General features: G+C 39.5%; 1 protein-coding gene across 10 annotated transcripts in view; it reads right to left on the bottom strand.

Moving 5' to 3' along the window:
• Nucleotides 1-25,237, bottom strand: part of CTPS2 (CTP synthase 2) — a 191,447-nt gene that overhangs the window by 97,417 nt on the left and 68,793 nt on the right. For all 10 annotated transcript variants that reach the window (XM_087871414.1, XM_087871413.1, XM_087871415.1 and 7 more), the window contains 5 exons: nucleotides 16,730-16,813; nucleotides 15,640-15,720; nucleotides 12,075-12,226; nucleotides 9,191-9,323; nucleotides 242-330 (listed from right to left, as the gene is read on the bottom strand). In XM_087871414.1, coding sequence (XP_087727540.1) covers nucleotides 242-330; nucleotides 9,191-9,323; nucleotides 12,075-12,226; nucleotides 15,640-15,720; nucleotides 16,730-16,813 — 539 coding nt within the window. The remainder of the gene's footprint in view (nucleotides 1-241; nucleotides 331-9,190; nucleotides 9,324-12,074; nucleotides 12,227-15,639; nucleotides 15,721-16,729; nucleotides 16,814-25,237) is intronic.

Here is a 25,237-nt window from a genome sequence, read left to right as displayed (position 1 = left end):
GTTTAGGACATTAGCAAAAACTAAATAACTCAAAATACCTAATAGAAATACTTCAGAAAAAATAGGGCTGAGATTTCCAGAAATGCATAGCAAGAGTTGGATCGAAGTATGCTCTACACACTGACACATCAAATGTTCAAGTTTTAATTTTAAGTAAAATTAAAATGCATTTATTTATAAAACAAAAAACAATCACCCAGGTAAATTGGAGTGGAAGCTGAAGAAAAAGGTACTTGCTTACTCTGCTTTACATAGTTTCTGCCAGGCCTGATGGAATCTCACTGGATTCTCAGCCTCCATAGCAGGTTCGAGGTCTGCTGAATCTATATACTAGTTGAATAAAAAGGCAGGGCATACTTTAACTATACGTATATATACACATACATTAAATACAGTGGAGCTCTTCTAAAAGTAAAAATCTTAACAATTTATAATTAATAAAGTTTGGAATCTACAAAGCTTCTACTCTAGCACTGGTTCTGTGATAGTACTCTAACAGTGGTAGGTTTCAAATTTTTTTACTACCGGTTCTGTGGACGTGGCTTGGTGGACGTGGCAGAGGAAGAATACTGTAAAATCTCCATTCCCTCCCCAATCCAGGGGAAGGTTACTGCAAAATCCCCATTTCCTCCTGATCAGCTGGGTCTTGGGAGGCAGAGAATAGATGGGGGTGGGGCCAGTCAGAATTTTTACTACAGGTTCTCCGAACTACTCAAAATTTCCGCTACCGGTTCTCCAGAACTGGTCAGAATCTGCTGAAACCCACCTCTGTAGTATTAGGGATCTATTGAATTATGTAAATTTTATGTAATTTAGAGATATTTACATAGAGCAGAACAGATTGAATAAAACATGGGCTTCAGAGTGTTTTTCAGATTTATGAAAATGAGGAAAGGGTTATTTCAAATGAATGAGCTGCCATTTATCTTGCCAAGTGCACAGCAGATTAAAAAAAAGAAGGCTGTGTAAAGAAAAAATACGTTTAAACTTAATAATTCAACAGTTATTATTACTGGGGCCAAGTTTTTCGTAATATAATAATGCAATTCAAGATATAAAATGAACTTAGGGTTGCCAGGTCTGCTTCCAAAAAATAGCGGACACGCGCCGGGGGGGTGGGTGTTTAAGTAGTAAAAAAATAAAAAACAATTTTACAATTAAATTATATATTTTCTTACAAACATTTTAACACGTATTAAAATAATCACTTCAAAACTTTACTTAAAATTCAAAACATCAAATATATTATAATAATATGTAAAATATTAAATTACATTTTACTTTGCTGCCGTGTGTATTTTTTATTTGACTGCGCAGCTTTGATCAATTCTTTGTGTTTAAGGAATAATTCTTTAATTTCAGTACAACGTTGAGAAATATTAAAAGATATACAAAGTTCACTTCGAACTGATGGTACAAGCAGTCGGTTAGGTTCGTCAGTCCACAAATTTCCCATGATGCTGAAAATTCGTTCAACGTTTGCATTTGATACCGGAATTGATGCACAATACTGGAACAGTTTCAGTAAACTCAGAGCTGGCTCTTTCTTGAAAAAGTACGTCCACTTATCAAGGGATGAATCGCCCTGCAGATGAACATAAACTTCTTCTAAGGCAGAAATTTCATCGAAGAGAGTGTTGGGTGGAAGTTCTTCTCGCCATGGTGATAATAACCAGATGTTCGTCATTTCTTCTACAGTTGGAGGATTATTGCGATCAATTAGATTGAAACAACTTAGCGTCTCATATACTGAATCGGTGAAATTATACCACTTTTCTAGGTACACAATGGCTCTTTGATACACGTTGATGGCTTCTTTCTTGAACTTTTGCACGGCATTCTCAGGTAAATGTTTTTTACGTAAGGCAAATAAAACTTTCATTCCAAAAAACTGCTCATCGTATTTTTTTTGCAAAGAATCATGCAGTTTACACATGATAATGTGAAGATCACATACAAGAATTTTCTTGCTTTCCAGCTTCAGTAGGGTGTCTTATATTATTGACATGAAGAAGTGCATGAAATATAAATACAATTCTGAAATTGTTGGTTCATCGTCCTTTGCGAGTTCATTTTCCTGATCCGAAATAAGGTTCCAGATAACCTTATGGCACTCATCAGATCCAAGAGAAATAAAATATGATTTTAGAGTTATCCAGTTTAAAAGAAGTCTTTCGACCGCTTTAAACAAACTTAACCAACGTGTTGGAACATGGCGCAAAACTTCATGGAATTCTGACTCGCAAAACTCAAAAAATGATTTCAACTCTTATTGTTTCTTAGCAGAATTTGAAAATTCGGCAAAAACCTTCAGCACTACATTTTCGATATCAAAAGATAACTACTTTAATGCATTTTTGCGCTGTTGTGTAAAATGTGATTATTACAATGAGCATTTGATCTTTGTCTCATTCTAACTTATGAAAAAAAAGACAAAACGCGATTCTCCTATCCTTATTCTCTTAGACTGTACAGCTATAGATTATGTACCATTTCATCATAAAGCTTTTGAATAAAAAAAATGTCCACTATTTTGTGAAAAAAAATAATGAACATAATGTGAAAAAAGTGGACTGTCTGCTCAAATAGTGGACACCTGGCAACCCTAAATGGACTTCTAATTTCCTTTTAGGGATATGATTTCTATATTAAAAAATTCAGTTGGATCAAAGAAAGGTATTTAAGGTAATTAAATAAAGATGCTAGTTTCTAGGAATCTTCAATACGATGTTTAAATATTTTAATAGGATATTTATTTCCAGCAGATAAAATGAAAATGTTTAACTTCATAGCAATGATACATTACAAAATATACCATTTTGTCTGATAGTAATTAACCTCCTTCTAAACCTACAATCATTTTGAAAATCATTCATAAATAATAACGGCCCTTCTGTACTTTCAAAGTTCTAGTAATTAACACATCAGCATCAGGATCTTTATTTCAAATCAAAAGAACTATGAGCTGCATACAAGAGCTGTGGTAGCACAGTGGTTAGAATGCAGTACTGCAGGCTAACTCACTGCTCACTCCAGGAGTTTGATTATGAGCAGCTCAAGGTTGACTCAGCCTTCCATCCTTTCGATGTCGATAAAATGAGGACTCAGATTGTTGGGGCAATATGTTGACTCTGTAAACCGCTTAGAGAGAGCTGTAAAGCACTGTGAAGTGATATATATAAGTCTAAATGATATTGCTGTTGCCTTTTCTAATAGATATTCTTTATTCGCACAAACTACAGATCACACGTTTCAACAGAACCAAATACTATATGCCAGTCAATGGCAACATTTGCTGGAAATATAGAGGTTACAGGATTAGGGAAGGCTACCTGTATTTTTCTTACAATCAATGTATATATATATATATATATATATAATATATATATTCATTCAATTATCATTGAAATAGTAGCTGACTTTGTGAGAGAGAGCTTCACGTAAAGCTGGGCAACCTGAAGTTTTTTCAGTACTGCCCTGACCAACTTCACATGCTCCGCCATGGTTTCAGTATAGATCAGTATATCATCTAGGTCAGGAGTTGCCAACCTTTCAGACCTCACAGACCACTAATTCATAATTTTAAATCCCGCGGATTACGAATATGAATTTTTTAAAAAGATAAATACATTTGTAAAATAATGATCAGAGAAATTCCATTTTATTAATATGAAATGCACCTATTTAATATAACAAAATTATAAATGCTTATTTAATTAAAACAAAATTGTAAATGCTTATTTAATCATAACAAAACCTTTAAAGGTTGTTTAATTGTAACAAAATTATTAAAGTTAGTTTAATTATTACAAAATAATTGAAGCTTATTTAATTATTACACATTTTTAGTGTGATATTTGTTCCTGCTTGTTTGAAATAAGTTTATGGGTTTTTGGCTTCAATGATGTTACTGCAAGATGGAGAGCCATTTTTATTTCAAACTGAGACTGGTACCAAGTTTTAATTGCTGTGACAGATGAAAATGTCTTTTTGCAGAAATATGTTGTTGAAAATTGAATCAAAACTTTCATTGCTTTTTCACTCAGCAATGGATATTCACTTTTTATGGAGAGCCAAAAATGAGGTCTTGATATGGATAACTGGAATTTAGCTTTGAGACTGTTGTCGGATGATAGATCAATGAGGCTTTCTTTTTCATTCCTGCTTAAATTGCTATCTTTAATGTTTGTTGTAAATGGATCTATTATCCACATATTGCCATGTCTGGGATCTTCTTTCTTTGGGTAATAATGATCAAAAGATTCTGTGAGTGATTGTAAGTGCTGGTGAACAATGGTTACCACTTGCCGGTTGACATCCTTCTCACTCATATATTCATCAAAATTTGAAAACATCTACAGATCTTCAGCCAACCGTGTTTGCCATAGTAATATTTTCTTTTGAAAAGCATCCATTTTACCTCGTAGTGTGAACACGTCCTTAAATTGTCCTTGCAAGGATATGTTTAGTTCATTTAACAGCGAAAAAATATCTGCCAGGTATGCAAGCTTGGCTACCCACTCATCATCAGACAAGAGTTCTTGAAATTTTGGATTATTTTGCTGCTGGAAAAATAATTAGACTTCTTCACACAGGGTGAACAGTCGGGTTAGTATTTTTCCTCTTGCCAGCCATCTCACCTCAGTGTGAAAAAGAAGGTGAGTATACTCAGAACCCATTTCTTCACGAAGTGCCTCAAACATTTGAGAATTGAGCGCTTTGTGTCGAATTTCATTTATAATTTTAATAACATGTGATAATACTTTGTGTAGTTCTGGGGACATTTTTTTTGCCACAAGTTACTCATGATGTATAATGCAGTATGTAGACAAAATGTCTGGGTGACCAACGTTTTTCACCTTTGCAACAATTCTTGAAAGATGTCCAGTCATGTTTGCGGCACAGTTTGTATATATCCCAATACATTTTTCCATTCAATTTCGTGTTCCAGAAACTAACTATTAAGTGCTTCAAAAATCTCAGAGGTACTTGTTCTACCTGGCAAGTTGAGTGAACAAAGTAGTTCTTCCTGTAACTCTCCTTCACACTCAACCTTCACAAAACAAAGGAGAACTGCCTTGTTACTTACATCTGTTGATTTGTCAAGTTGAATTGAATAAAATGGTGAATTTTTCAGCATTTTTATAACTTGTTTTTCAATATCTTCAGCCATGTCCAATTCTGCGCTTTACAGTGTTAGTAGACATAGAAATTACTTTCAGTTTCTGGACAGCCTGCTTTCCCAAAATCTCTTCACAGGCTTGTAACATGCAAGACTTAATTAATTCTTCTCCAATCGTATACGGCTTTTTATTTTTCACGATCTGAAGTGCTATCAGATAAGAAGCCTTTATTAAGGACTTATCTTCAACAGTCATTTTTGTTAAAGCAATTACTTGCTTTTGCATATTTACACTCATTCTTTGAAAATATTCAAGTTTCTTAGCTAAATCCGGGTGTTTTGATTGCAAGTGTCTTCTGAGTTTCAAAGGGTTCATGGCATCATTGGATCAACTCTCAGAACACATAACACAAAGCGGCGGTGGCTCCAGTTCACTACCAGATTCTTGAATAAATCCAAATTTCAAGTAGCTTGAATCATATTTTCTTGATACTTTGAGTTTTTTCTTCTCTCCGCCTCCAGTTCAAATGTTCTTCCTAATGGTGCCTGATGAGGACTGTGGAGGCTCTGATTCATTGATCAGCTCACGGTTAGGTGAAGTACACATATTACTATTGTTACTATTATGATTAGTTACATTATCTTTTGTATTACTAAAGAAATGCAAAATATTCCTTTGTTTTTCTCACTCATTATGGGTTTATTTCATTTGAATCTAAAATCAAACAAGAAATGATAATTATCAAAGTCGAACTATTTGATGCCATTAAATATTACGGTTAAAGAAAATACAGAGTTAAGGTCAAACTTACCTAAAAAGACAATTAAATAAAGCAATTGGATGAGAATCAGTATTCACGGAGCAGGGTGACTGTTGTAATGGTTGAAACAATACTGAAGCATACGGCTCGGCAATGGTTGCCTCATACAACTTAAGACTACCCTGATGTCATGCTGCACCTCTCGTTTCCCTCTCTCTAGTACAGTTCATGAATTTAGTGCAATATAAAGGTGAAAATTGTCATTCAGAATATAAGAATTTCTTAAAATACTATTTTTGTTTTAGTATTAATTGCAATAAAAATTGCAAAGAATGTCCAGATTTTTCTGTGGACCACCAAAATTTTCTCACAGACCACCAGTGGTCTGTGGACTATCAGTTGGTGACCACTGATCTAGGTAAACCATCACCACCTTGTATAAATGCTCATGCAGCACCTCATTTATTAGCTGCATGAAGACAGTGGGGGGCCCTTGCAGTCCAAAAGGGAGAACTCTAAGTTGAAAACCTCCCAAAGGGCAGTTAAATACTGTTTTCCACTCACCACCCTCTTTAATTCTGACTTAGTAATATGCTTCTTGCAAGTCCAGTTTGGTAAAAAAAATATTTCCTTTTGCCAGATGGGCTAGTATGTCCTTTATCAGGGCAACAGGTAGATGTTTCCAACACACTCCATTTAGCCCTATATATACTATGCACAGACAAAGGGACCTGTCCTTTCTTTCCCGGAACAGGACCAAGGCAGCTACCTTGGGTCAGGCCAATTGAATGAATCCCCTTTTTAAATTTTTGTCTACAAAAGCCCGCAACTCCTCCAGTTCCCTAGGAGTCATTGAATATAGCTTGGGTTTAGGCACTTTAGTACCCGACAGGATTTCCAAGGAGCAGTCAGTTGGCCGGTGGGGTGGGAGCTTGTCTGAGCCCTTTTCGCTAAACATATCATACAAGTCCTGGTACTCCTGAGGAATTTGAGTGTTGGCCTTCTTCTGCTCCTGCATTGTAGCCCCCACCTCCTGTCCCGGCTTTGCGGACCCTAAGTCCCCTCCAGGCTTTCCTTTTGCTTCAGTCCTCCAGATTTTAAGCAGCCCCTCCTCCAGTTCACATAAGGGTTCCATTTCTGTAGTCATGCTAATCTTAGCAACAAGGATCTTTCCATGCTCGGCGCTATGATAAAACTCAGAGTCCCCATCAGATGCACCCCATCCGCATTTCTATTGGCTCAGTGACAAATATTGCTAGGATCCCCCTCTCACTACAGAGCTGGTAAAATGCCACCAGGACCTTGAGTAGTCTAAGATTCCTAGCTTTTCAACCAGGGAAGGGCTGACTAGGCATCTAGTACAACCTGAGTCCAGAAAGGCAAGTAGATTGGCTTTTCGTCCTCAGGATTGGACTACAAGTTCAATGGGGACTGTCATAGGTAATTGGGCCACTTACCAGGGGGTCATCATCTGACTCTCCCCAGGGCCCTCTGCTGGACCAGTCGGAGTTCTCTCACCATCCTGGGGGGATGGGGTGAACTTTATGACCTCCATTCCTTCCAGGGCTATCTCACAGGTTTGCAGTGGCAGCTTGGTAGGCTTCTTGGGGGAACCTGGGGTCACCTTTTGGGTAGGATAGTTAGATTTACATTTGGTGGCCTGGCATCCCTCCTTCCTGCACTTGAAACAGGTGGTGGAGAGTTGATGCTTGGCTGCGCTTTTGGGACTTCCTTCTTCTCTGGAAAGTATTTTCACCACCCGCATCCCAGGTGATACTTGTTTCGGGCTAGGTCAATTTCCATCTCCTCTGCCAGAATGTACCAGCTATGAAGGGTAGGGGGAAGCGCCCCTGGAGATGCATTTGTTGCAGACCTCATCACTCAGCCCATATTTGAAGAATCTGATCAGGATGTTTTGTGGCCAGTCAGTGAACCTGCAAGCCAGGTCGCGAAACTCATGGGTGTACTCAGTCAACCTTCTCTGTCCATGGCTGCTGGTGGTCTCTAGCTTTGTGGTCAGCCAGTGGGTCCTCAAATCACTTGCGGAGCACTATCATGAATCGGTTGAAGTTTCTCAGCTCCAAGGCATCATCATTGTGGAGGGTGACCATCCACTGTGCCACAGCCCCTTCTAGAGCCATGGTGACACATTTCACTTTGCTGTCTTCTGTAGTTATGTCCGGATCATACTCCTGCATGTAGGTCCAAACCTGGGCTAAGAACCAGTTAAATTTCACACCGATGGTAACCCAGTTGGGAGGTGAGTTGAGCTAGGTCTCAGTGGGTTGCCACAGTTTTCTGCTTCTCCCATCCACTCAGAGAGATCCAATCCCAGAGGAGGTCTGGACAAAGCTCCCTCTAGCACTTGATCTCTTCCTGATCGCACCTTTGAGCCAACATCATGTGCTGGGTCCCTATAATAGAGGTGAAGTCCTCTCTGGTTTGACCACAATTGCAAATTCTGCCTAATGCCCCACTGATCCCTTAGGGAAGAAAACCTTTGACTTCATTTGGATGAAGTGAAAGATACTTTTACTAAGAGATGCTAGTTACAGTAAAGTCAGGCAGAATCTGATTTTCCATCGCATCAACACAAAATGATTTTCTTCAGTCCTGTCCCTTCCCCCATGACCAGTCCAAATCCAGCCAATGCAATGCTGTCAGGATGTTTTGGGAATACTGAGGTGTTTGGGCTGGTAATTGAGGCTGGCAACTGAGGTGTTTGGGCTGGTAACTTTCAGGATAAACAGCCTTGATGATGCCTTGGCATGAACTAGTTCCACATTGATCTGCTTTCCTTCAGCTGTCATTCCCCCCTCCCGAATTCCCACACAAAAATGCATACAGTTTTATTACCCATTTCTCCCCCTCCATCCCTCCCCTCTAATACTTTGATGGCAGGATGCCAGTGCGGTGCCAAGCCAAAGAAGGTGGACCTGCTTAGCCGCATGTAAAAACATTATCTTAATGCATACAATTGTGAGTAGGATTAATATATGAGTTAAACCAAACAGAGTCACTTTAGTGAGATAGGTAGTGTATAAATTTTATAAATGAATAAATACAATAATATTAATCAAGAAATAAAATATTTCTCAGGAACATGGGATTCTCTTTATCTTTCAGAAATTCCAGTACGGAAATTATTATAACAACTCTCAGGACAAAACCACATACTTAAACTGTGCAAGAGATAGCAAAAAATATTAAAAGAGCACATACTCCTCAAAACAAACCTTAGAAACACCACATGATGCTTACAAAACAAAAAGAAACAATGAAAGGAAAAAAATTGATTGATTCTCACCATTAGATCAAGTTTGTGATTAATTGCTATAGCTGAATGCTCTAATGCCTTGAAAACAGAGGTGTAGCAATCACTCAGTTTTGTATACTTCCCAACTAGAGCAACAGAACAGCTCTTTAGCATCCTCTCATACCTGGCAATATAAAATATCAAATAATATATAGATTTCCAAATATTTCAGCAGGTATTAAAGTATTATAAATTTGGACTAGATATACCATATTTTTTGGACTATAAGACACACTTCTTTGTTGCCCAAAAGGGGGTGAAAATGTCTGTGCATCTTATAGACCGAATATTGCCGAAGCCCCGCCATCCGCTGGCCGTTTTTTGGCCTCCGCACATCCTGTTTTCGGGCCTTTTTTTGGCCTTTTTCAAGCCCATTTTTTGGCCCATTTTGGGGGCTTTTTTTACTTGTTTTGGGGGCTTTTTTCAGCCTGTTTTCAGCCCATTTTTGAGGCTTTTTTCGGCCCATTTTTGAGGCTTTTTTTGGCCTGTTTTTTCCAAAAAAGGCTGGAAAAGGCCTGAAAAAAGGCCCGAAAATGGGGCACATGGAAGCCAAAAATTCTTTTTTGTTGTTTTCTTCTTCTAAATCTAGGTTCGTCTTATAGTCAGGTGCATCTTATAGTCCGAAAAATATGGTAGTTAGCATGTATGTGTGTGTTTGTTTGTTTAAAACAGGTGAAGCCATGTTCTTAAGTGTCAAAAACAGATTTCTAGCAGCTGTATTATAATTAAGGTTCACTCTCCCAGTAAGACAAATAAAATAACAGAAGCTTGAAATATTTTTAAAACACAAAAACTCCAGTTTATTCTACTTGTGGCTGCAGTGGTATCACCATTTGAATTTTCTCTTCCTCTGAATTTACTCAAACCATCTAAAAGAATGAAAGTCCTGCACAAATATATTTATAAATGGCTCATGGCTAATTTATTATTAAATAAGATTATGCTCAACTGGAATAATTTATACCTCTCCAGATAAAAAGCTTATTCAGTTATTTATTATGAGTTAGGAGAAAAGAAAATAGAGCAGTTGAGAATAATATACCAAAGAGAAATTACATTAACAGAAACTCCACACAAGGTTTACGCACCAGTTAGATGTTTTGAAGAACTGAATCAATTTATTTTAGGTGTGGTATAAATAAATCTGTTATAAATATGTGGGTTTTTGGATTATTTTATGATGCAGGGGTTCTATCTCTTAATTGGTAGAATTTGTATCTCACCCTTATTCAGTCTTCTGAATTTTTGTTAATGGTAGGAAACTATTCATTATTAATTTATTATTTCAATTTATATAGCCACCCATTTCAAATACATGACTTTGGGCAGCTTACAATAGTTAAAAAGAAATGAAATGAATACAACCTAGATCCATTTTTCTTTCCATTTTTTCCTTGATATATATTTTATTCTTTGGAGAATGTAATAAGGCATAATTTAAAAAGAAAAAAAAAAGAATTAAAAGCCACATAAAACCAAACAACAACTGTAATTGGAAGCCAAAATATATAAACTATCAGCAATGAGCACCTGAGTTCTCAACCCTGGTTGCAAAGCCATTTCTTTAAGGCCTTATGAAAAGAAAGTAGGGGTGGGTCCAATCTGATGTTCTGGAGCAGGAGAATGATATCCCACAAAAGAAAAGGCTCTCTTCCTAGATCACGCCACATGGCAATCCCTAGCACAGTGTTTCTGAGGAATGCCTGGCTGTGATATTCTGGGAGTTGAAGTCCACACATCTTAAAGCTGCCAAGGTTGATAAGCACCGTCTAGTGCAGGGGTGTCAAACTCCTGCACAATACGTCATGTGACAGTGGCGTCACATGATGTATTGGGACTTTTTCTTCCTTCGCTAAACTGGGCATAGGAGTGGCCAGCGCATGACGCATCTGGCCCGTGGGTCGGGAGTCTGACAGCCCTGCTCTAATGGATGGATCCAGAGCACAGCTCTCCTGCGAAAGCTAATGGGATGGGCAAATGTTACCTGGGAAAGGTGATCCCTCAAATAAAATGATAATGTGTGACATCTTTGCAGGTCCCTCTCAACGGCTCAAAGAAAATGGGCAAGCAAAATTAATATTTTAATTATGTCCCTCCATTTTCTTCAGCATGAATAGAGTCATGCAAAGTGTCAAGCATAGGGGAATTTTCTTTCTTTTCTTTTACAGGGAATGAAATGACTTTTGTAAGTGTTTAAGTTTGAGCACAGATTTTTGCTCCTTGCTTTAACAAAATGTTTTTATTTCAGCATTTCTGACTGAGAAGAAGAGATGAGAGCTTTGGGATTGAAACTGACGGCAAGGTTGAAGTATCTTGAGCTACAACTGCATAGTTTCAATCTCCATTTATTTTTGCACTGAGCTTGCCTTGTTCTTACAATGAAACTTATCTGCATGATGCAACATCGTGGGAGGGGTTTATTTTTCAGCTAAAATCACTGGTCCAACTTTATCTAGCTGGTTTTCATGCCTAAAAAGATTAAAACCTGACTCTCCCTGCTCCTAGTAGGTCGTGTAGACCTTAATTTTTGGCCACGCTGGCTCTCCTCAGCCTTGTTCTAAAATATAAAAATCAGCATTGGTGCTTTTACCTCATATTTTCCTATTCAGAATTTTTCTATAGAAACCTTTTGGGTAAAAAGTTTGCATTTTGGCACCATCAGAATTGTAACATAATATATAATATCAATATCACTTTTTTATTATGTCATCTTACCATATTATACATTATTTATGAAAACACTGAAACAAACAAACCACTCTTAAAAGCCTGGGATCTGATAAATCTTACTTGCTCAATTTTGCAAAAAGATTTTCAGGTGCAAATATAATGCAGGGGAAAAGGAGAAATCAAGATAAGAAACAAAGAAATATACCTATCTGCAATTTTTTTCCATTTGAAAAGAAGGTGACTTGGTTGGTCATCAATTGGTAGGCTTAGCCTCTCTTTAAAGTATTTAATTATGCCTTGTTCTTCCAAAAGGATTGGCACTCGGTAAGTAGAAGAAACATCATGGATGAATATTACCTAGAAAATATGAATTTCAATTATTAATAGTGTAAATGTAAAACTAAATAGACAAGGAGCCTGTGTGTGTGTGTGTGTGTGTGTGTCTGTGTGTGTGTTTGTGTGAATAAATATTTTCTTTACCTCTACACATTGCTATTAAAAAAGGATGAACTATGTTATGGTGTAGTGCCTGGTTATTTTAGGGACCTCCTATCTCCCATAGTATCTGCCTGATCAGTTTCATCTGTTTGGTATGTTCCATGTTCCTTTAATTAAACAATGCCATCTATGTGGATCACAGAAGCATGACTTCTTTGTAATAACATTTGTCCTCTGGAATGAGGTCTACCCCTCCAGGTTCAAATACCCCGACACACCTTGCTGACACTGTAAAAGAGGTAACTTTAAATCCCTAGAGCAAATGAATTGCACCTTAGGTTATTAAAATGGCCTTGCGATGGACAAAGAAGAAATAAACAGAAATCAAATCATATAATGATATTGGAACAAACTAAAGATTAAGACTGCTAGAAATAAAAAAGTTGTTTTATTCAATCAAGGATAAAATAAGGTATGTTGTTATTTCTTGCTATTCTTTTTGGACTTTAGGCTCACAACAGGACTGAAAAGGTGATATTTCATGGATGCATTTATAGATAAGAGATGGGATAGGGGGTAAAGAAAAAAATATATGTGTGTGTGTGTATATATACCCTGTTTCCCTGAAAATAAGACATCCCCTGATAATAAGCCCAATAGGGCTTTTGAGCGCATCCCCTAAAATAACCCCCCCTAAAAATAAGCCCTCCCCGAAAATATTCAAACGCATTCACAGCCGGTCCCCACCATTTCCTCTGGTTTCCTCCACACACCTCAAAATAATAAGACTTCCCCGAAAATAAGGCCAAGCGCTTATTTTGGGGTTCAAAATATAAGACAGAGTCATACACACACACACACGCACACACACACACACACACACACACAAAATATAAAATTTATATTTTTGCTGATAAAGAAATAAAGGGAGACTAGTATAGATCATTTCAAACTTTTTGGCTTTCATCAGCTAGCCATACCCTTACTCTCATAACTATGCCCCCTCTCACATGTTGGGGAAGACCAGATGTCTCGATAGAAAAACACTTTAGTTTTCGCGGGTGTGTGTATGTAAAAAGTTAAAATCTCAGGTGTTTTCCCACATCATTAAAAGTCTGTTAGTTGAAATACTTAAAATCCTGGCTAAAATCTCAGTTTAAAATCCTCCAAAATCCCAACAAAACACTTCGTAAGGTCTTTTGAAACTCTGGCTAAAATCCTAACCAACACTTTAAAAGTTTTCTTTTTGGCAACATTTCGACAAGCTCTCTAACTTGTCATCATTGGGCCCCTACTTTCAGTTTAGAAGCTGTGGGTATGCTGCGAGATCGGAGTTGTCACTTTTCTATGTTCGCTGCTGCTGACATATGCTGGTTAGCCTGCAACTCTGTGTCCCGATTGAAGGGCAGCAGTTTTTTCTCCTGCTTCATTATCCTAGCTGCAGCCTGACTGCGTGTTAAAGGCCCAGCTTTTTCTGGTTCCCTATTACTAACTGTCAATTGAAAGAAGGAAGGATTCTGGTAGGTATCACAATACCGCTGATTGCCTGTTGAGATCTCAGCCTATCTTCTGGCTCGCTTCTCTCTCTCTCCCTATTGCTAGCTATCATCTGCAAAGATGGAAGAACTCTGGCAGGCATTACAACACCACTGGTTGCCTGTTGGAATCTCTGCCTATCCTCTGATGTTAAAACTTGAGTTTCCCTCAGTGCAGGTCTCCAAATACTTGATAACCTAGAAGCGTCATCTCGTCTATTCATATTCTGCGGCCTCTTTTCAATTTCGATAGCCTCCCTAATTATTCTCTTATTAAGATGTTCCTCTTTCACCACTGTTCTAGTGTTGTTGAAGTCGATATTATGTCCCGTGGCCTTCATGTGTTGTACCAAGGAAGAAGTTCGCTCTTCTTTTTTCACTGCGTTTTTGTGTTCTTCTAGACAAATAGATGTGTGTTTATTTCTATTTATGCTGGGATAAATCTTTATAAACTTAAAAAGGCTGATTTCTGAGGAAACATGGATAAGATTGAAGAGTAAGAATTATCCAAGCAGCAGAATACAGAATATGAAGATAAGAGTACATATTTTATTTTTCAGACTATAAGATGCTACCTAGTATAAGATGCACCTAGCTTTTGGGGAGGAAAACAAGAAAAAAAATCTGCCCCTGCCTCCCAGCAGTTTGCCTCCTTGCAGCAAACAGCAAACAGTGTGGTCAGCTTCAGCACAGCCTGATTTAGCATGAGCTGCCACCGCCACGTATCTCCGCCACCTGGAACGGCCCAAAATTGGGACACGCAGAGGCCAAAAATGGGATGCACAAAGGCCAAAAATGGGGTGCGTGAATGGGCGGTGCTGGCACCAATGGGTGGCAGCAATCCCCGCAGCCTGGAACAGCTGATAGGCGGTATTCTGGGAGGCCGATCCAACTGCCAATCAGCTGCTTGTGCTAAAACAGGCTGTGCTGAAGCTGACCTGTTTGCTGTTTGCTGCAAGGAGGTAAGTTGCTGGGAGGCAGAGGCCGGCGGGTAGGGGCCGGCGGGTAGGCGGGGCTTCAGCAACATTTGCTCTATAAGACCCACAGATATTTCCACCCTCATTTTTTGGGGGGAAAGTGCGTTTTATATGCCAAAAAGTATGGTAGGTACTATCATATATCATCATCATCATTATCATCATCATCTTCCATTAATCAATTTATGCATAAATACCCCTTTATTTACTAAGACTTTTACTGGAGAAAAAGGAGAAACTAGGAGTCAAATTCAACGCCAGGGTGACTTTAGATTTAAACTATTTGATGTCTTTAAAAAAAAAACACCTCTATTATATAGCCATTTTTACAATTATATAGCATATGACTCTTCTAATATATTTAGAGTGTAGTATTTTTTTAAAAAAACTGCTATAAGTTGCAAGATTCTACCCCAGTAAAAAATTTGTCCAGTTAACTCTGTTTAACTGTATTAAGGAAACATAATTTTCTGTCAAATACAGTTTTAAATTAGCCTCTAAACAAACTTCAGAAATAAAGCCCAGGAAATCATTTTATTCCCCTTCAACGCCAGACAACTTTGAAAAGTTTTTTTTTTTAAATCTGACTTTTCAGTGCAACACTGATACCTGTTGGATTTTTAAAAATAGCATGCCACCCTCATTTTGATATTATCCCCATGAATTCCCTAAAAGGTAGCTATTTGTCTTCTTCTGTTATCCAACATATTTTCTGATATGAACAGAAAAGAAAAATATTTTAAAAAAAAAATTATTTCAGAGTGTGACATTAACACTATAATGTTGTTGTTGTTGTTATTATTAAAAGAATGTTACAAACCTGCTCAGGTTCTACATGACAAAACATTGAAATCTTTTCTTTTACAGCCATTTCTATACGTTTAGTACTTCTACAGACTATCTGTAAGGAGATATACACAGATTACCAACACACTGTGGAATAAAACTTTCAAGAAGTAGTACTTTCCTCCTTTTTTTGTTTAATTAAAATGCTTTTAAAGATTTTTAAGGGAAAAGAAAAAAAAAGCAAAGTTTCAGCTTTCATAAAAATAAATCTCTTACTGTAACAACTTGTGATAAAATTTCCAAATCTCACCAATTAAATAATCTAAGATTCCTCCTCAAAGCCAATATCTTTCATCCAAAAACTTCCTGAGGTATTTTATAGTTGTTAAGAATTTGAAAATATTCCTTTAATATTATGCTATGCCTATCTTGTTTTTAAACCATCTAGTTGCTAACCAAGAAAACTTTCCTACCAAACACAATCAGCCTCTTTCTTCTATTTGTGCTTCTTAACTGAGAGATAGTCATTTATTTTCAAGAAAACTAGTTGAAATTTATGCATCATTACATAACAAAATTTGGGGCTTCCAAACCAGCTGCTTCTGATCTTGCCCAATATAGGTCCAATAAAATTATGGAGGTTTATCTAATTTAAGTAAATGTTGTAGGATCTCTTTCAGCAAAACTAGACACCAGAATCTTATTAAAAGTATAATAAAATTAAATGTGTAATATTTAGTCTTTGCAAAAAAGCATTTAGTTATATTTTCTTATTTACCACTTAACAAATATGTACACAATGGGCAACCAAAAATATAATGCAATTACATCAGACAGATAACCTGCATATACTTCTGTTTAAAATTTTAGCTAATATGCCATATTGCAAGCAAATATGTTATATTCATCAATACTTAATCAGGCAAAGTGAACCTATTTGGCTATAATTAACAGATAACAGACCAAATACATTTTTATAATTTTAATCAAAAAGTTCCCACTCAGATTCACCTCCTGAATAAAAAATAATATCCTATACATATTGCAAGTTAATCACTTCCATTCTAACAATATAAATGTATACTTTTTTTCAGATGTAATATTGCAGAGTGTATTAAACTCACCAAATCAGGAGAAAGACCAAGTCCCCTTAAAGCACGGACACTGTTTTGAGTAGGCTTTGTTTTCTGTTCACCAGTAGCATTAAGCTGAAAAATATAATGAGAAATTGCTCGTTTTTTTAAAGAACACTGGTATGGTGTAATAGAGCAGTGTAAGATAGATAGATAGATAGATAGATAGATAGATAGATAGATAGATAGATAGATAGATAGATAGATTAGCCTATAGGCCATATCAAAACACAAGGTTCAAACACATATCACCAATAAAATCCTATACAAACAATTTAAAATAAGAGTAGGGTAAAATACAATAGTTATAGGATACATACAGAACGGGAGGTTGAACAAATAGCCTCATAGTGCGACTGGAACAATCTGGAACTGAAAAAACTCAAACCCATAGAAATTGTGGTAGACTAAGAGAAACCCTTCCATACTTCCACCTCTCACAATATAGACAACACAGTATCAACAGTAGAGACCTTCAAATTTCTAGGTTCTACCATATCACAAGATCTAAAATAAACAGCTAACATCAAAAACGTCATCAAAAAAGCACAACAAAGAATGTTCTTTTTGCGCCAACTCAGAAAGCTCAAACTGCCCAAGGAGCTGCTGATACAGTTCTACAGAGGAATTATTGAGCCTGTCATCTGCACCTCTACAATTGTCTGGTTTGGTTCTGCAACCCAACAAGACAGACACAGATTTCACACATTTATTTTATGTACACTGAGAGCATATGCACCAAGACAAATTCCTTGTGTGTCCAATCACACTTGGCCAATAAAAAAATTCTGTTCTGTTCTGTTCTATTTGATACAATATAATTTAATACATAAATATGTAAAATAGAATAAAATGACATAAAATTATACTTAGGTGTCACCCTTACAATCCACCCCAATCAGTTCCACGTATGCAGAAATCAACCGAACCATTTTGTTTAAGTACTGTGCTGTGTTAAGTGTTATTTTCAGGTTCTGGACGCACATAAAGTAAGTTGTTTTGATATGGGGATCCCAATGGGTCATTCGTTTGGTATATAGACCAAGATACCTGTCTCTCACCCCCTTATACAAGCAACAATCAAATAGGATGTGAGCCAGGTCTTCTACCTCTGCTGCTCCGCAAATGCAGAGATGTTCATTGTAGGGTATAGAATGGAATCTCCCATATCTGACCATTGTGTCAAGCTGTTCAAATCTCGCTCGGGTAAATATCTCCTTAAGATTTTTGGCAATTGTAACTTCAAATAGCTGTCTACTTGAAAAGTATGTTTGTATTTGCTCAGCATTTCAAGTTACCCACCTTATTAAGGATAGCTATATCATTTTGTGTTTCTATATCTTTAATTCTTTGGGCAGCTCTTTTTTTGAATTGTTCTCCTGTTATGCAAGAGACAGGAAGGCCACAGCTTCTTACAAAATTTGTTAGTTTGATGATCCAGGAGATTTGTGATTGTAATTTTCTTTGCTCTAATAGACATAACTTGGGGAGTCTATCAGTCTCCATTTCATTGACTTTGCACCAGTAATTATATGCTCTAATTTTGGATAGTGCATGAATTGTGTGAATTCCCAATTCAGCTCTAACTCCTACAGCAGATATTCTTGGATCTACACCCAAAATACATCTCAAATGCTGGGACTGTGTTTGTTCTAGGACAGTGGTTGAGTATAGACCCCAAACCTCTGCTCCATACAAGAGGATGGGGTAACCTTAGCTTTATATACTTTAATTAATGGGGCTAGGGACCTGGGTAACTTAGTTTAAGCAGTAAATTCAAACGGGCTTTTGCTGAGTGTACTCCATTGATGATGGCAAGCCCAAGATCCAGTCTTGGCAAAGATTACGCCTAAATGTACAAAGTGTTAACCTGTTCAATTGATTCACCATTTAATTGCTACCTATGTCTCTAATGAGGTTTTCCAAACACCATTATTTTTGATTTAGATTTACTAATGATTAGGGAGTTATCCTGGCAATAAGAGCTGAATCTTCTTAATAGCCTACATAATCCTACTAGTGAATATGATAATAAAATCATATCATCAGCATAAAGCAAGATGTTACAGTAAGTATTTAGGATGATCAGCATGTGTACCATGGTATCCTTCATTAATCCTGGCAAGTGATTGATATATAAACTAAATCAGGGGTCCTCAAACTTTTTAAACAGGGGGCCAATTCACGGTCCCTCAGACAGCTGGAGCCCCCGGACCAGCTGGGTGGGTGTGACTAAGTGATCATGTGACTGAGTGGGCGTGGTGAGGTGGTCATGTGCCTGGGTGGGCGTGGCTACGTCATGTGACTAGGTGGGCTTGGCCAATTTAGCAGTCCATTAAACAATACACACAAATTAAACTTTAATTTGTTTTGTTCCTGGGGGTGTTTTATTTTCTTTTGTTTGCATGTTGCTCTTTTGATTGACTTTTCTTTTTACTAGATTGTTTTTAAGTTGTTTAGGAGTCTAGTGGTCCACTTCAGGAAACTCTGTTTTGCAACAATTCTTCTCAGCCCCAAGGAGCTTACAATCAACAAATAGAACAAACCAGGGAAGGCATTGCCTCTCTTTGTTTTGGGTGGGTGGGAGGCAAGGGACTCAGCCCAAGAGCTGGGCCTCCTTAGAGAGACAAAGGAGCAGGTTTATGTCTACTCCAGAACCTGGAAACAGGCACCCCTCAGCAGCGACCTTCCACATACTTGGGACTGTTCTCCAGCTAAGTCTCCCAACCAGCACAGGCTTCCTTTGCTCTCCCTCCACTGCTGCTCAGTGCCAGAATAGACAAGAAGGAAAAGGGGTGCTTCTCCTCTGCGCTTGATTCCTCAGCCCCCTCCCCAATAGCTCAATTGCCAAGATAACGTGTTTCATTGTGGCTGAAGCAGCAGCCATGAGACCCAGGCAAGCCCCTTCTGGTACAAGGGCCTCCTCTGCCTTCCTGAGCTGAGCTAGATGGTAGTATAGTATAGTAGCCTACCTGCCCCCTTAAATGGTGGGGGAAGAGAAAATGAGGAATTACTAAACTGGCCTGCCTTCCCAGAAAACGCTGTCTCTCTCTCCCCCTCCCAGCCCCCAATTTGGCTATTGAAATTAAAGCTGGCTTCCCTTCAGCCCCGCACTTGATCGGGGAGCCCATAGCCTCAATCTGAAGCCTAGGAAGAAGGATAGGGGAGCATGGGAGATGTGCTCACATTTTCCAATTAAGAAAACTTAAAATCTACAATGCTGCTTTTTCAGAATGCTGCGGCAAAACCCTTTTCTTGAGTGGGGAGGAGGAAAACCACCTTTAGTGCAGGGCTCCTGCTCCTGCAGTCACTGTGCAAATCTGTCCACAGCAGAGGCGACATCCACAGGGCCAGAGGTTGGGTGGTGGTGGTTTCCTGCTGTTGATATTGCTTCACTGCCACCTGACAGGTGAAGTAGGGGTGACAGACCCTCTTTCTCATGAGGGCCTCCTGAAAGGGATCTTGCCACTCCAGCTCACCCTTGGCGTGCTCCCCAGGGGCAGATATTATAATTAAACTTTGCCTACCCCACCGGAACTGGGCGGCGAAGGGTGAGCGTCCCGAGCAAGGCAGGAAGTGGCAGTGGCGGCATTCAGGGCAGGGGATTCGGCTCATGCAAGGCGCTTTGGGGAAGAGCCAGGGAACATTCCGGGAAGCCTCACTAGCCCCCCCCAGCGCCGTCCTGTCCGAAATGCCACTGCGAGCATCCCAAGCAAGATTTGGTGAGGTGCTTCAGAGAAGAGCCAGTGAGGCTTCTGATGCTGTTGTCTTTTGTGTGCTCCCTTCCCTTCCACCACCGACCTGGCCACAGTCTCAAAGATCAGGAGGGCTGTGCGGGAAGAGTAAAGCCAGCGAAACTTGCAAGACCGGAGATAGGAGAGCAAAGAAAGTGAATGAACCTTCAGCCTGCCAGCTGGCCTCTTTATTCTCCCTCGCTCTTGAGGCAGCCCTCTGGAATGGCAGTGGCAGCACACGTGGCTGTGAGAGGAAAAAAGTGAGACCCAGACGCTTTCTGGCTCCCCTCTTCACAGAAGCATCAACCCCACACTCTCTGCTAGCGGCCACCACCTTCTCCCTCTTCCTCCTCACTCCTGGGCGATCCTGTATGAAAAAGAGGGTGGCTGCTAGTAAAGAGGGGAGAATGCGGGGTTGATGCTTCTGTGATGAGGGGAGCCGGAAAGTGTCTGGGTCTCACTTTTTTTCTCTCGCAGCCATGTGTGCTACTGCTGCTATTCCAGAGAGCTACCTCAAAAGCAAGGGTGAATAAAGAGGCCCCTTTGATCTCCTATCTACGCTCTTGCAAGTTTTGCTGCCTTTTCTCTTCTCGCATGCCCCTCCCAACATTTGAGACTGTGGCCAGAGTGGTGGCGGGGAGGGGAGCGCATGGGAGTTGCTCCCTGGCTCTTCCCTGAAGTCGCCCTGGCCTAAGCGGGCGATCCCGTGTGAAGCCAGGCAATCCCATGTGAAGAAGGGGGCGGATGCTAGCCTAGACGTCCTGAAGTTGGTTCTTCTCTGGGACAATGGGAGCTGGCTGCAGTTGCTCACCCGCTGTCTCCAGCCCAGGAGCATGTGGCTGTGCCAGCGGCAACACTCCTCTGCCCGTGGGCTCTCCCCCACCCACTCCCGCCCTTCAGACTTACCTTTGCGGCAGCAGTGGTGTGGTGAGGATTGAACCATTGAAATGAGCAGAAGTGGGAAGTGTGGCTGGACAGTGGAAGATAAGGGTGACAACTGGAAGAGGGGTGATGTGAGCAGCGCAGCTTTGCGGTAGGCAAGGGACCTCCTCCACAGGGCCCCCGTCAGCCAGGAAAAGCCAGCCACACAGGGAGTGGAGGACCTATGAACTAAATAATAATGGGGCAAAGATACACCCTTGTCTTACCCCTTTATTTGTGTGAATCCTGTTAGTCAGAGCCCCATTAACCGCATACTGCACCCTCAAACAGGTACTTGTGTAACGGGCTTTAATCAAAGCCAGTAGTCTAGGTTCTATTTTAAGAGATGTCAGTTTACTCCGTAGTACTTCTCTGTTTACCATATAAATGCTGCTGTAAGGTCTATAAAAGCATCAAACAGGGGTCTCTTCTTATAGGCATATTTGACAATTAGATGGTTCAAGACAAAGCAATTATCAATAGCGGATTGGCTTTGTCTAAAACCTGCTTGTTCTTCTGTGAGGATATTATTTTCCTCTACACAGATTTCAATTCTGTTCAAAAGGAACCTAGCATATATTTTTGCTGCAATGTCAATCAGGCTAATGGGTCTATAATTACTAGGATCCTTTTTATTTCCTTTTTTATATTTGGGGACAACTATTGCCATCTTCCACCCATCTGGTATATGGCAGGTGTTATGTGTAAAAAGACCTGCTAATACTGGACCCCACCAATTGGGAAATTTCTTGAATAATTCTGCTGATAAAAAATCCTCACCTGGGACTTTATTGCTCTTTAAGCTTTTAATGATAGATTGTATCTCCTTTTCCGAGACTGGTGGCCAAGGAGAGGGGAGTTCTAGGGTTTACTAGATCACTGGTTAAAGACAGTTTCTTTGCAGGTTCCGTGGAAGCAAACAAAAACTGATAATAATTCTCCTCAGCAGAGATTGGTATATCAAATGCAAATCTCCGTTCCATCAGGATACCTGCTACAGAGTGCCAAAATATTATTGAGTTATGACTTCTGGCAGCCAACTCGAGTTCTGACCAGATTGAAATGGTAACACTTTTTTTCTTTCATGTTATAATTTTTTTATATTCCCTTGTGTGTAACATCTCAGCTTGTATATGAGCAGTAGATTCCTCTGGGAGAGTCTCATGGCTGCCTTCTTTTTCAGTTGCTGGCATTCAGGATCAAACCAACGGGGTCTACCCACTTGGGCTCTTTTTGTAGCAGGTTTAGTTGTTAGGTGTTTCTTCAGAATATTACAGAGATTAGAGAATGCATTGAAGACTGACAGGCAGTCAGTAGTAGATGACTGGATTGTTCTAGCCCACTTGGTAGCATTCTCTGTTTTAAAGCAGTCTGATATTGCCTTAGTATCTTTGGCCCAAATTAACCTTTTATTTTGGATCACCTCTACCTTTTTGGTGAGCCATCTGTCAGCCATGTTATATGGTCTTAAATCTGAATGGCCTCGCAATGTCATGTTTACAGGCTGATGATCACTTTTGTTGCTAAAGTGTACTGGGACCTCCGAAAAAAGGTCGACTTTATCTCTAGACACACAAAAGAGATCCAGTACACTGCTTGCATGGCTGAGTGGTATGTGTAAAGATACATATAATTCTTATTCTTATCTCCCAGAATTTGAAGATTACCCTTAAAAATTAAGGAGACTGTGAGCAGGCCAGCATTATTACTTTTGCGGTCTCTCGAGAGCCACTGAGGATGGTTATCAAAAAACTCCCCTGGGACTCCGTTCTTCTGGGCAAACTCATACAAAAAGGGACACAATCTAGCATTCAAATCTCCTAGTAATACCACTATGGAGTAAGGGAACAATACAGATATATCATGTGGGATAACTTCCAAGCCCATCCAGTATTCAGAGTTATAATATCGGGATGTGTTTGGAGGGATATACACATTTACCAGTATTAACTCGAACTCTTCATATCCAAATTTAACAGCTAGGAAGTACAAATACTTGTCTTCATTGTATAGCTTCTCCCCCTGCCATTGCAACTCTTGCTTTATAAGAATGCATAGCCCACCAGAGGGTCTCCCTTTGTTTTTTGTGCTGGGGAGGCCCATCCCTGAAAGCCTGGCAGTTGTGGTTCGTCCACTACAATTAACCAGGTTTCTTGAATGGCTATTACATCAAATTTAGGGAGAAGGCTCATTAGTCCACTATCAACCATCCCTTTCCAGCCAGCTACGTTCCAGGTCAGTGTCTGTATGGGGTTCTCGGACGCAAGGTGGTCTGGCTTGGTTGGTTGGCTAGATGGTAAAAATGCCAGATGTCGACATTGGAGCTGGGTTGATATCAACTATGCTTCCCATATAAACATAGTTATTGTGAGGTTTGATATTTCTCCTTGTGGGTTGCAGAACTTCTTGTTGCTCCTGTTTATATTGATTTCCAGTGTGCCTCTGCCCTTGCTCCAAGAATGATTTTTTTTCAGATGGGCAGGTACTCCGGCTTTCCCTCTCCTTCTACTGGAAAGTTGTTCTACTGGATGGTCAATTTGGACATGTATTACCAAGCCCTGATGGATTTCCCTTTTCTCCTCTTTTTCTTTTGGACTAGTATGCCTTCTCTTTTTATTAATTGGGGCTTGAGTGCTTTCAAAAGCAGGATTTGATAGCAATTCCATGGAAGAGTTGCCAGAAGGAAGCAAAACATTCAAGCTTTCTTTTGCACCAGCTGCTGACCTCAACATTTGACCTACTACCTCAGTCTTCTCCAGTATCATCTCTTGGTCTCCTGGGCAGAGGGTAGCAAACTGGTGGACCAGTTCCTCCTCCTCATCAATGAACTGAAGCTTTCCATTGTGTAGGTTTAGAAATTCTTTTTTATTGTCCTTATCTTTTCCTAACCTTGTTAGTTGAGGACGTTTGGTATTTTGGCATTCCCAAGATAATTATCTACCTCCCTCACTGTCTTGGCTCTCTGCCCAGACTTTAACACGGACTGAATTTGGGTGGTGTGAAATAATGTCTTGGCCAAATACAGTGTTTCTTTAGTGAGGTCTCAAGCCTGAGTAACATCAATGGTAGTACAATCTGCCCAAAGGTTAGCAATATTCTTTTGCAGCCTTGTCTGTTGGGGAGCCAAGAAATCTCTATTAGCTCATCAGAATATACCCTACAGCGTAAGAGTTGGGATAAAGAGATCACAACCACTCTCCTATTATGCTACCTGCCCCTATTCAGAGGGGTGTTAGCAACCTGGAGCATCCTGTGCCTCTGTAAGACCAGCCTCTCTACCACATCCTCTTTGCCCTGAGACCCCCAGTCCACACAGGCTGGCCGAACATCATGGGTAAGCTTTGGAATATGAGCTTTGCTGTTTACTTCTTCAGCTAGCTTATTAACATGTTTTCTCATTAGAGACTTTAATTCTTTAATCCCTCCATTTGCTTTCAGGAGCTGGTCAAATATGGCAGCAACTGTTTGTGCTGTTAGTAGGCAATTCTTAGCAACCAAATCCAAGTCTCCTTTAAAATTGTTCTGAGTGTTATCATTTTTGTTCTCCCCTCTAACTCCTACTGGAATTGCAACTCCCTCCTCCATAGATGAGCAGTTGTCCTCTTCCCAATACAGAAGGGGGCTAGGTTTGTTTGCCAGGGTTGCAAGTGGGGGAAGAAAAGAGAAAAGGAGACTTACTTGCAGTGTCCATTATCTGAAAAAAGTATTTTATCTTAGGTTGTCTGGGTGTTGTCACAGCCCTGGATAGCTGGTTTGCTTAGTAGAGAAAACTTTCCTCTCATTCACTAAATGCTTTACTAGCTGGAGTAAAAAACTGGGGTAAAAGCTGGACTAAAAGCTGAAC

Source organism: Pantherophis guttatus, chromosome 5, assembly GCF_059756535.1.
Source record: "Pantherophis guttatus breed Tessera chromosome 5, ASM5975653v1, whole genome shotgun sequence".
Taxonomy (NCBI): domain Eukaryota; kingdom Metazoa; phylum Chordata; class Lepidosauria; order Squamata; family Colubridae; genus Pantherophis; species Pantherophis guttatus.
This window is presented reverse-complemented; position numbering and strand designations above follow the sequence as displayed.